The 12,575-nt window shown below is 39.9% G+C and overlaps 1 protein-coding gene across 17 annotated transcripts in view; it reads right to left on the bottom strand.

The window, feature by feature from the left end:
* The window catches only part of DOCK10 (dedicator of cytokinesis 10), a 245,037-nt gene that overhangs the window by 126,703 nt on the left and 105,759 nt on the right, over positions 1-12,575 (bottom strand). For all 17 annotated transcript variants that reach the window (XM_073359912.1, XM_073359918.1, XM_073359919.1 and 14 more), the window contains exon 4: positions 5,894-5,976. In XM_073359912.1, the coding sequence (XP_073216013.1) occupies positions 5,894-5,976 (83 nt within the window). The remainder of the gene's footprint in view (positions 1-5,893; positions 5,977-12,575) is intronic.

Raw genomic sequence — 12,575 nt, 5'->3', positions numbered from 1 at the left:
TTCATTGACTAATTAACACTTTGAATAAAGATTCAACACCTGTCAAATAAGGTGTTAGTATTCTGAATAAACCCTCCTGGAGGTTATCCATTATAAGCTGGGAAGACCAGTTTCAACCTTCCTAAAGGAACAATCATGCTCTAAAACCAAAATAAACAATGGTTTCAAGCTTTTGTAAATTATAAAGCTGGGTGAGGGGTGGGGGAAAGCAGAACCCTAATTGTTTTCAAATGCTTTGCAGGTCTCTTTTAAGAAATAGTCTCAGCACCTTATTAAACAACTCCCACTCTTACTCACAGGAGTTCTGAGTGTAATCTGCTGTTCAGTCCTGAAAATTTACCATTAAATGTTCTTCGAGAAATTTGGGTACCAAATTGACTAAAGAGCTTTCTCAAATGCAAATGGCTAGCAAGATTTAGATGCACTGGTTCTAGCTAATACATATTCACTTTAGAATCTGATGTACTAACAGGACAGGTTATTTACTTATTGAACTAAGTAACAATTATTTGATTTTTTTTCTTTTGTGAAAGAACCGAGAGACCAAAAGGATTCCTGTAGTGTTACATCTTTAGATAAAATTCTTAAGCTTCTACCCAACTGCTACAGTCGACAGCGGAGTGAGACAAGGGGTGTGCCATTTGCTCTGGCCCTGCTTGTTTTTGTGGAACAGGGTGTGTGTAAAGCTGTAGGTTTCAGAGGAACAGCCGTGTTAGTCTGTATTCGCAAAAAGAAAAGGAGGACTTGTGGCACCTTAGAGACTAACCAATTTATTTGAGCATGAGCTTTCGTGAGCTACAGCTCACTTCATCAGATGTTTACCGTGGAAACTGCAGCAGACTTTATATACACACAGAAATCATGAAACAATACCTCCTGCTGCTGTGAGTGAGTTTCCCCCAGCTCTTTGGGAAGTATTATGAATGCTCCTGCCAACGCAGGCCAGCCCTGAGTGGATGCAAGGGCTATACCTTCTAACCCAAAGAAGGTGGGGCCCTGCTCCCCTCTGCACCAGCCAGCAAAACTCAGCATGTGCTGAACATTTTTAAAAGACCTGCTGATCCATGGTGCACTGCCTTAGCAGCCGTAGATTAATTCCTGCTGAGATAACCAGAAGTTCTCCAGGTGGACCGTCAATGGCCCCTCCTGAATGCCCATCCAATCAATGCTGTCTGTATCACACTCCACAGAAGAAGTCATTTGTCCTATCTTGATGTATAACCCCTTTAGCCATGCTGTTAACTCTTCAGGACCAGTAGAGAGAACATATTGTGTCAGAGAGTTGACCATGTCTCTTCTATTCTGCACACACTCCATATACTCCACCTAAATAGCTATGCAAAGATGCAGAACCTCGAGTAGTTTAGCCTGAATTACTCAATTGGGAATTTTGGTTTTTTACTTAGCAAATGAAAAAGAGACCCTACTAATGGATCAAAGCCTGCTCCTACTGAAAGCAATGCCACAACTCAGGCTCAAAGTCAGTAATATGTTTCCTCCATGCTCACTAAGAAAAAAAAGCATAATACAGCACAATATGCACAGTCATGCAAAAAGAAGCAGTGAGGGAACAGACATCAAAGCACCATACAATTTAGCTGGTGGAAAGGTCTGCAAAAAGCCTCAAAGAAGGAACATATCCAGAGGAAAATTAGCGTTTTACATAATGTCACTTCATACTCAGAGGGCTGAATTAATCACCCACGTAACATATTGAATTCAGTGGAACTTCGCCAGGGATGAATTTGGCCCCAAGTTTCTACTCTAGGTATTTATCATCAAATTGCAACCACTTCCCAGTAGAAAGTGCTATTTTCAGAACAGGGAAGTTTTCAGCCTGTTGAAAAGTGCTTCCCTATGCAGCTATCAATCTACATCATGCATAAGTGTGTGAAATGACAAACTGCCCTGATGGAAGTGAGGACCTCAGAGAAGAACTGGTTGTAGGGGACAACTTTGATCTGAGTGATCATAAGCTAATTCAGTTTAAACTAAATGGAAGGATAAACAAAAATAGGTTTACAAGTAGGGTCCTAGATTTCAAAAGGGCAAACTTAGAAAACTGAAGGGAATTAGTTAGGAAAGTGGACTGGACTGAAGAACTAAAGGATCTGAATGTAGAGAAGGCTTGGAATTACTAAAGTCAAAGTTGAAGAAACTATCTGAAGCCTGCGTCCCAAGCAAGGGGAAAAAAATTGTCGGGAAGAGTTGCAGACCAACCTGGATGAGCAAGTATCTCAAACAGGTGATTAAGAGAAAGCAAAAAGCCTACAAGGAATGGAATATGGGGTGAATCAGCAAGGAAAACTACCTCTTGGAGCTCAGAAAGTGTAGGGGAAAAAACAAGCAGAGTTGGACCTTGCAAAGGAAATTAAAACCAATAGTAAAAGGTTCTGTAAACAACAAGAAAACAAGGGAAAAAGAGGGATCACTAAACTCTGAGGACGGGGTGGACATTAAAGATCATCTAAGCATGATACAACACCTAAACAAATACTTTGCCTCAATTTTTAATAAGGGTAATGAGGGGCTAAGAGACAGTGACAGGGTAGCTAATGGAAATGAGGAAGTAGAAATTGCCACATCCAAGGTGGAAGCCAAACTCAAACATAAAGGGCCTGGATAATCTCTATCCAAATATATTAAAGGAACTGGCACACGAAATTGCAAACCCAATAGCAAGAATTTTAATTTATCTGTAAACTTGGGGCCATAACTTATGACTCGAGAATTGTTAATATAGTTCCTATTTTTAAGAAAGTGGTGTAAGGAGGAGAAAGTGTCAGGCTGTAAGGAAGTTACTAGTGGAGTTCCTCAGGGATTGGTTTTGGGATCAGTCTTATTTATCATATTAATTAATCACCTTGGCACAAAACGTGGGAGTGTGCTAATAAAATTTGCACATGGCACAATGTTGTGAGGTATTGCCAATAAGGAGGATTACCAAAATACCATACAAGAAGATCTGGATGAGCTTTAAAATAGGAGTAATAGAAATAGGATGAAATTTAATAGTGCAAAGTCATGCACTAAGGGACTAATAACAAGAATTTCTGGTATAAGCTAGGGACAATTGGAAGTGACAGAGCAGGAGAAAGACCTGGGTGTACTGGTCGATCACAGGATGACTATGAGGCACCAATGTGATGTGGCCATAAAAAAGGCTAATGCAATCTTCAGATGCATCAGGGAAGTGTTAGTATCATTATATACTCCTGAGGGAATTCTGTGCCAAAAAAATTTAAAATTCTGCACACAATATTTTAAAATTCTGCAATTCTGCAAATTTTGTCAATAAATAAAGCTCCAGCATGGCAGTGGGGAACACAGGTCACTAGTTGCACTGAGGTAGGAGATCACCCTGCAGCCCCGCCCCCAAAACACAGACTCAGCAGTGAGGCTGCACCCAACCCTTATACAGTCCATGGGCTGGGCTTGCCCCAGAAACACCCTGGGGTCCTGCCCTTCCTTGCCAGGTGCACTAGGTGTGGGCAGGCAGGCTTAGCTTGGCAGAATCCAAGTGTGGAGGGGCTTAGTGTGTGTGGGATCCAAGTGTGGGGGTGAGCTGGTTCTGTGTGGGGCTATCTCACTGCAGGTAGCTTGTTGGGGGGTCTGGGTGTGCGGGGATTTGGATGTACAGGGGCTCACTGGGAGGTTCCAGATGCAGAGGAAATGGGACTTTGCAGGGGGGTCCAGGTGAAGGTGGTTGGGGCTCGGCAGGGAGGGTCTGGGTGAGGGAGGGGATGGGGCTCGGCAGGGGGAAGTCTGGGTGTGTGGGGCTCAAGGGGGGTCCAGGTGCTGGGGGAGTGGGCTTTAGTGGGGTGGGCGCAGCTGGTTTGGGGTCTGGGTGTTAATGCTTAGGGTAAATGCTCAGTGCAGTGTGAAGGGAGCTCTGTGAAAAATGCTCAAAACTATGGCTGATGGCTAAATGTGAGACACTTAGCATGACTTGAGGCCACCCTTATTTTTAACATAGAGGTGCAGCCTACAAGGGTCACAGTATGTGATGCTCTATCATGATATACGCAGATGCTGTTTAGATCAAGTTGGAGCAATGTTTGGCAGGATGTTTTGCAGGTTGTACCTATGCACTAAAAAAAAAAAAAAAGAGGTTGTCTGCAATTGGCCTCATTCGGTGCAAATTAGGTTAATTCTCTTGTCCAAATGCCAGTGGAGCTATCAGTTGGGCAATGTTTGGACAGACCTGCTGTAAATTTTCTTTAGAGATTCAAGAGACTGTACACTAAAAGCTCTCTCAGTCATTACACTCTGTGATATAAGCAAACTATTCTGGTTTTGACAATAACCCATTATATGGAAACAAGATTAGAAGACCCCATAATATCCCAGGTGGATGTGAAAAATAGAGAACGCTGAAAGCAGTGTCAATAGACTAACATAACTCCATGGAAGACAATGTACATACTGACTACAAATTACTTTCATGCAGAATAATGCAAACTCCATTTGAGAAACAGTTCAGCTTGTTGCATATTTCATAAGAGGGACAGTACTTGCAAACTTGGACTGAAAAATGTTGCATTTTCAATTTCCTCTCCTGAGCAGACAGACCATTAGAAAATACAAGCTGTCCCACTGAGTAAAAAGTTACCTAAACAAAACTGCATCTAAGAACTCTAATTAGTGTCACTCTTCTCCTTTGCCTCTAGGATTAACACACTCTCTGTTCATAGTAAGTTTCATAAACAAGAGGGGAATTGTGGATACAAAGGAAGGCTTATAGTACACGACTTTGTGTGCCTAGCATCTGAAGAAGACTGTAAGAGACAATCTTAAGACTGCTACAAGAATGGATTCAGTTTGTACCACCTCTCATCCTTAATCCAATCAGTGTCCAGAGAATCGATTCCTGTTGTTTGCTATTTATTGCTCTTTTTACACTCTTTTCTACAAGAATACAGTATCACAATTTTATGCCTCAAATTCTGAGAAAGATGGAGTTAATGTTGTTCATTTCAGTGTTCTGTAATTTAATTAGCTGCTCACTATAATTATCCCTAGTTTAAAGCATAAGCCGCTTGTCAGGAAAACGTGGTATTGGGAACAACTACACATGTATTATACCTTAAAGATAAAGAATTTGGCCCAAAGACTTACATTTCTTATTCCTGAAGTCAAGCAACACAATTGTCCTGTACTTTTATACCACTTTTACACTGCTCTTACTCCACTGACCTCAACAGAAATACTCCTGATTTCCATCAGTGTAAATGAGAAAAGAATCATGCGCAATGGCTGCAGAACGTCAGTTTGTTTTATGCGAATGGTTATAATGAAACCATGAATTTATTTTGTACCCTATGTGTCATGGAAAAGTTCATTATTCACACAATGACCAAATACTGAAAAAGTAGAAGACCACTGGAAGCATCAAAAGTGTTTGTGTGTGCACATACACTCTTGCATTATACGCATTGGGCAGATTTTGACCTCATTTACTGTGGTGTAAATCCAGAGTAACTAAATAATTAATGGAGTAATTCCAGGTTTACACCACTGTAACTGACAGGAGAATTAGGCCCAGGTAAAATAGTTTTGACATTTATGTTTTTTTAGTAACAGTAAAAAGCCAGACTTGTCTGAACTAATCAGTATTTTGCACATACAAATATTAATACAAGAGTAGTAATTTGATTTGAATGTACATTAAAAGTGTTCAGTAGGTATAAGTGAAGGTGTTTGCAGAGTCTTGAACATTTTGCTCATGGATCTTTGTCTCTGCCTTTTTTTTTTTTTAAAATGTGGCCCAGTATGTTTATGGTAAAACAAATAGGAAGCACATACAGGATCGGGGAAAGTGGAAAGATTGGCATGACTCAGTGAAACAGTACCAAACTGGGAGAAGAAAATGGAAAACTAGTGAAGTTCTTACTGTGGTAAATGTCGAAAATCTCCTGAATACTTTTCATATTTGTAGTTCACAACGTGCCACTGAGAATTGTAATATTTACAAGCCTAAAAAGAAAGGAAAGAAATAGATTATTTCAACTTATTCACACTCAGGAAAGGCTACAGAACAAAGAAACAACCCCAGCAGAAGCACATATTCTCTTGTTTCATAGCTTGGTAGTGCTATTCTTAAAGGAAAATCAATTTCATATTTCTTAGAGTTTTAAAGCACTATTTCCCATTTAAATCAAAGGTGATGTTTTTTAATTGACTCATGTGCGCGGAAGCAACCTAAAGTAGATTACTGACTTTATCCTCCTGCATCATGGAAGGATTTATTAAATTATTACTATATCACCTTGATAGATTGATACCTTTGTGTCCCTGAATATCTCCACTGACATAAATTATGTCTTCCCTTTGCACCTTGCTTCATTACCTAACTTCCACAGTAACTAGACTTAACGTACTACCTAACTTAAATTTCTCCCTGCTACAGCTTATGCCCATTACTTCTTGTTCTGTCCTCAAGGACTGATCCTTATCCTCTTTATAACAACCCATAATGTATTTCTGGACTGTTATGTCTCACCTGAGTCCTATTTTTTTCATACCGAATTTCTCCAGTTCTCTTAACTTCCCCTCATAGTTCTTACTTTTAAGCCTTTTGTCGGTTTTGTGGCTCTCTTCTGAACTCTCTTTAATATGTTCATGTCTCTTTTGAAATGTGGTGCCCAAAGCTGAATGCAAGTTGTATTTGAAGTCTATGCTGTGTCAAGTAGAACAGAATTACTGTACCGCTCATTTTTATAGAAAATTATTAATGTGGTAAGTATGGCATGATGTCCTTAGCTGCAACAATACAACATTGTTGAGTCATGTTTAATTTACGACCTACTATCATGTTACTCATTTTAACAAAGATTCAAATTGCCAAGGCAAGAAAATATTGGTGGAGAGGAACAAGAAATGTGTATTTTATTGGTAGCCTATAAAGTTGCAACAAGGAGAATGGAGCAGATTATATCATAAACTTCTGGAAATTGTGGTTATAAAGCACACTGTAGGGATTAATAATTGTATAGTATGTTAAAAAAAATTACCCCACTATTCTGTCATCATAAGCAAGCTTGGTCCCTTAGTCAATTTATTAGAGTTAAATGGTATATTAATGGACCCATGCTACTGGCTCCTTGACCACAAGACCATTCTTCCTCTTCTGCAGTTACTAGCATCTGCAGATAAAATAGTTATGGCATTTATGGTTTTTAATCATAGAAAAAAGATTTTGGCTGTACTAATAACTAACAGCCTGATCCTGCAAAGCACTTCAGCATGCATTTAACTTACCCATTGAACTTTCTAATTATACCCATTTATCTGGTTATCGTCCTGCTCTCCTTATTCGATCTATCTGTCAAGCTCAACGGGACTACTCACATGCAAAAAGTTAAGCAGAAGTGTTTGCAGGATCAGCCACCTAGAGTTGGCCTTTGGGGCCCGGAAAGCCCAGCACCAACAGTCCTCTTGTTTGGGGGAAAGAAGAACTGGAGCTATTTATAGTGGGGATACCCAGGCTAGCCAGATACTGATAGGTATGACTCCCATCATTATAGTATCGGAGTGCCCTCTGAGGAAAAACAGGGCTGCCATCTGCATCACGAGACTCTGTGACTGCAGGAGTGGTGGCACAGTGGAGATCACTTAATACAAGCAGTTGACATAATGGGACTTAGACCTTGCCCTCTGAGCACACCCCTTCAACAGCAGCAGTGGCCCCCTTAGGTGGGACAAGAGAAAACATAGGGGGAAGGGGGGGGAGGGAGATATATCAGTGATGGTGGGGGTTGGGGGGTGATGAAAGGGAACCACAGGAAGGAGACAGTATGAGGTGGAGGGACATTTCAGAGTGGGGAGAGGGAGAGGGTCTCATGGAAAACAGAGGGATGGAGATGAGAGAGAGAACTGATTGAGAGAGAGCTCAAAGGGGCGGGGGAACAGAGAACTGAGAATGCAGGGAGTAAAGGCTTGACAGAATGAAGTTAGGAGAACATGGACAATAAAGAGACAGAAGGATGGAATAGGTCAGTGAGACTAAACCCCACTCCAAGGAACGTTCCGACCATGACCTCTCCACAGCCTGTCCTCGCTTTACCATGGTGTCACTAAGTGTAGAGCCTTCTGTATTCACAGACAGGGAGGGGAGCAGTCAGACTTTGGCCATTAATATGGAAAATACTATCAGCCTTCTGGAGTGAGGTCTGATGATATTCTAAATTGTGGGTGGTATTTTCAAAAGGGCTTAGCATTGGCCTAAACTACTCCCATTAAAGTCAATGATAAAACTTCTTAGTAGATGTGACCACATCTTTATATATATATATATAACAAAAACAAAAAAACACCCACAAGCCAGGCACAGGATCATTTTAAATTACTTTTTTTTTTCAAATCTCTTTTTGATTTTACGGTATATGAAACAAAATTACAAGGAAACAGCTGCAAATTCATAAGCTGTCCCCTCCCACATAAATGCTGAATGAAATATATTAACATATATGACATCCAAATTGCTATAGTAATAGATTCATTCTGAATGCACAGGGCAAAATTCAGTACTGATTTACACCCTCACTGAATTCAATGGTGCTGCACAAAAAGTGGGAGAAAACGTGACCAGATCATACAGGCACATAGAATCATATATTATGGCTTAAATGATAGACAGACAGACTAATGCAATCATTGACTTTAAATGATAATGGAGGACACTCAGCACCTTGCAGGATCACACCCCAAACCTGAATATGGCACACTGATATCAGTGGGAATTTTACTATGGACTCCAATGACAGCAAAACTGAGCCCTTTCTGCAGACTCACAGGTGGACAGAAACAATCTCACCATTGTATTTCTGTGGTTTAAGCTTTAGTTAAGTCAGTCTGGTGACCATCTGGGACATAGTAAGTAAATATTTGCAGAGGAGCAATATATATATACTGTATTACATGAGCCAGTGAAAAAGATCATACAGTGAATTGGATCAGAATGAGTGCAGACCCACTAATTCATACTTCATACACTGTCTATTTGAGACACAAAAAGAAACTGAGTCCTTTAAAGAAAGGACTAATTTTTCCTGTCCTACTTTCATTACTGATTAGAATACTTAAAAGATGCAATCAATTCATGTAATAGGGACTCAACACAGGACTTTTTCTGTTAACATTATAGGCTCTTTACTGATGTGTTTTAAAAAAGCCATGAACAATATATAGAGCAGGCCACAATGTTTTAACTTATTAAATATAAAGGTTTCTTGTGCTTCTTCAAGAAGAGACTAATCAAAATTAAAATATAAAGGAACAAAAAGCACATTCAAGTAACATTCAGAGAAATCACAGAGGCAAGTAAATTTAGAGCAATGGCTACTCCTTATCTCTAGCCAGCCTGTTGTGGTTAGGAATTGTAGTCTGTTATAAACCAGAGTGGGCTGAACATTTTCCAGCCGAACATTTTTCCACAGAAAATATGGAAATATTTGTATTGATTTCATCAACATCTTTGATGGGAAAGTATTGAATTATGGAGGAAAACACACAAGATCCTGTTGATCAGAAGGAGGGAACCCTTCCACAGGAACAGCTGAGGCCCTTGGGCCAGATACAACTGCCTCCTAACCTTAATGGAGAGTCATTCCAAAAGGATGTTTAGTCCTAGTAGGGTGAGGAGATTAGTTATGGGATGGGGAAGGCTTGGCACGCATTTGCATCAGCTCTCTTATTCCATCCACCTGCTGTCAGCTTTGAAGCCTTTTTTTTTTCCCCTTCTCTCCTTTCCCCACTGGCCAGACTTTCCCCTAGAGAGATCATCCAGCAAAAACTCAGGACCTGCAGCTTTCCAGTGTTTGTGTTGCTGGTGACAGTGTAATGGCTGCCACAGTGAAAGGGGCACTTCATAGGGAAGCCATGTTACAGGTTTGCCCTGAAATGCAAATTAACATTTTGAAAAAAAGAAAATGAAATAAGAGAAGCAGAACTGAAGAGAGTACCTAGAAACCCCTTGAAAATGGCCAGAGTTCCCCTTTCTTTCACAGTTTACATTCTCTTTAAGATCTCTGCAAGCTTGGGGAAGGTACTCAATTAATCATTCATTTAATAATAATAATAATAATAATAATAATAACAGCAACAACATGGAATGATGGATGCAGTGTTTGAATCCTAAAGCACCTTACACACATATTAGATTCATAAAGCATTATGTCTCTTCATTCACCACTTAAATTCTGCCATCTCTGAGGTGGAAAGCAGCAGCTATTAAACAGAGATGGGCAACACTAAGAAAGAGTTGTAAAACAGGAAGTAAAGAATCATACTCAAGGGAAACTACAAAGGGATTTTGGCAGAATTTACTAGAATTATCTAGTTTGGAATTTAGCCAGCACTCTAAGGTTAATCCCGCTACTCATATGAAAAGCATGATGCCATCTCTATTGGCCAAAAGCCATCAGGACCTCATTTTTACAACTCTCCAATGTCATACTGCTCAGATATAAAATAAAAATTAGTGATTGAGAATCCTAGATTTTACCAAGCCTAAAGATTAAAATATGCAATTAATGTACAACATTTTAATAAACTGCTTACTTCTCCAAGTAATGTAAATGTAGGCTGTAAGAGAGCCTCAGTACATTGTTGGCAGCGTACTGATACACTACTTCTTTAAAACATTGAAAACACTTAGCTTTTGAACCTGAAAAAAAATCTTCATTATGATGGATAATAAAGCCTTTGATTTATTTTAGATGGTGACACTTACCAACTTAAGTTTCTGTTTTAATTTGACTTTGAAATTTAAAAGAACAAAATGAGTGTCCAGTATGTATAGTGGACAAAAAGGCCTGAGTAATTGACTGCACTGGTATAGAACCCCTTCCAATAATTATAGAGAGATTAGTAGTAAAGCGGTTACTTCTTTAGCATTAAGATTAATAAAGATCTTGGTTTAATAACCAATAACATTTACAAGTCCTATGGAGATATGGTACAATGTCGTGAATACAGAAATCCTCCATGGTGAATGACTTGGGTACTAAAGGAAAACTGAGTATTACCCCATTTTTGCAATTAGGAAGCCTGTCTTGACAGACTAAAAGGAACATGCATAATATTCTTACTACAGTAGGTATGTTGAAATAAACCACATAAATCTACTACATGAAATTTCAATATTAAGGATATAATAGTTATTATTACTTCACTTTGATATACTGCCTTTCATCTGAATGGATCTCAAAGCACTTTAAAAGAGGATTTTTATGGATTGTAAAGATAATTTAAAGCCACAGTTAAAATGCAACCACTTCTGAGGTGGAAGAAGAAAGCTATTCTGACCCAACAACTCTACAAAACAAGCTTGATTTTCTGTTGCCCTTCAGAAATAGGGACATCTGTGCGGAGTGTAAAATGTTGCCATTCTGACATGGCAGCGCTCTGCACATTCACTGGACAGGTGTAAATGACTCCACAAGGTGCAAGACAAAGGAGAATTGAGCCCATTAGGTTTGTTTTAGGAGAAAAAGCACTTGTAATCCAGTGGTATTTTTATACTCTGTGGTTTATTTACCTAAAATTCCTTTATTCAAATATGCTGGTTAGATTTTTTAGATGTCACATGCAAGGTGTTATCAGCAGCTGTGTCCTGTTAATACTTAGTTTCCAGTTCTCTTATGAATTTCATTTGTCACAGAGTCATAAAGGAATAACTGGACAAAAAACTGCATTTGGAAGAAACTAAGGATAGCTTTTAATGTTACAGCTGTGCTGGGGTGAAGAGCTGGCAGGAGCTGGAGGTATTCTGGCTGCCTGAGATATTCTGGCTGAACCAAAGCCCATTGAAGAAGTCTTTCCGTTGACTTTAACACGCTCTGGATCAGGCCCTTAGTGCTGAAGAAGGCAGCATGCTTCTGGGAATGTTGGGGAAGCGCAGAGTAGAGCAGCTACTGCTATAGGCATTTAAAAGGTGCAGCATGTGCTCCATCCACTTTGATAAGACCTGGATGGGGCGAGAGCCCAGCTCCAGTCTTTGGGGAGTTCAGTGTGACTGGCAAAATATCTCCTTGGGCTCTGGGTCCTGATCCAATGTCCCTTGAAGTACCTGGGAGCCTTTCCACTGGTTTCTATGGGCAAAGGATCAGACCCAAGGTGCACAAGGACTGGGCATGCTGCTACCCATTGCAAAGTCTCATAAGCTGGAGAAGCTCAACCCACTTCCTCACCAACTTGCACCATTTTCCTTCCTCCCTTGCACATGATTCAGAATCAGCCACAATCTCTCCCTTCTCAGACAGGTGGTCAGCTCCAGCACAAACACTCCTCCCAAAATATAACAAGGTGATAGACATCATTTTTAAAGAGAACATTGGTCTCACGTTTGTTTGTAAAAGAAGCTGAAAGACAGAAATTAATAGTGACTTCAGCTCCGATTTTTCCCTCTCCCTTTTAGCTATGCACACCAGTTTGCAACTGGGGAAGAGTATATTACAGTTAGACACCACAGGAAGTTCTGAGGCCCAGAACTGTAACACTAACTGTAACACATCCAATCCCATAATCCTTTACAATGGCAGTGGAAAAATGTTGAGGACCACTAAGCTATCTGC

The sequence above is a fragment of the Lepidochelys kempii genome, chromosome 9 (assembly GCF_965140265.1).
Source record: "Lepidochelys kempii isolate rLepKem1 chromosome 9, rLepKem1.hap2, whole genome shotgun sequence".
NCBI lineage: Eukaryota > Metazoa > Chordata > Testudines > Cheloniidae > Lepidochelys > Lepidochelys kempii.
Note: the sequence above shows the minus strand (reverse complement) of the source record. Positions and strands in the feature narration are given on the sequence as shown.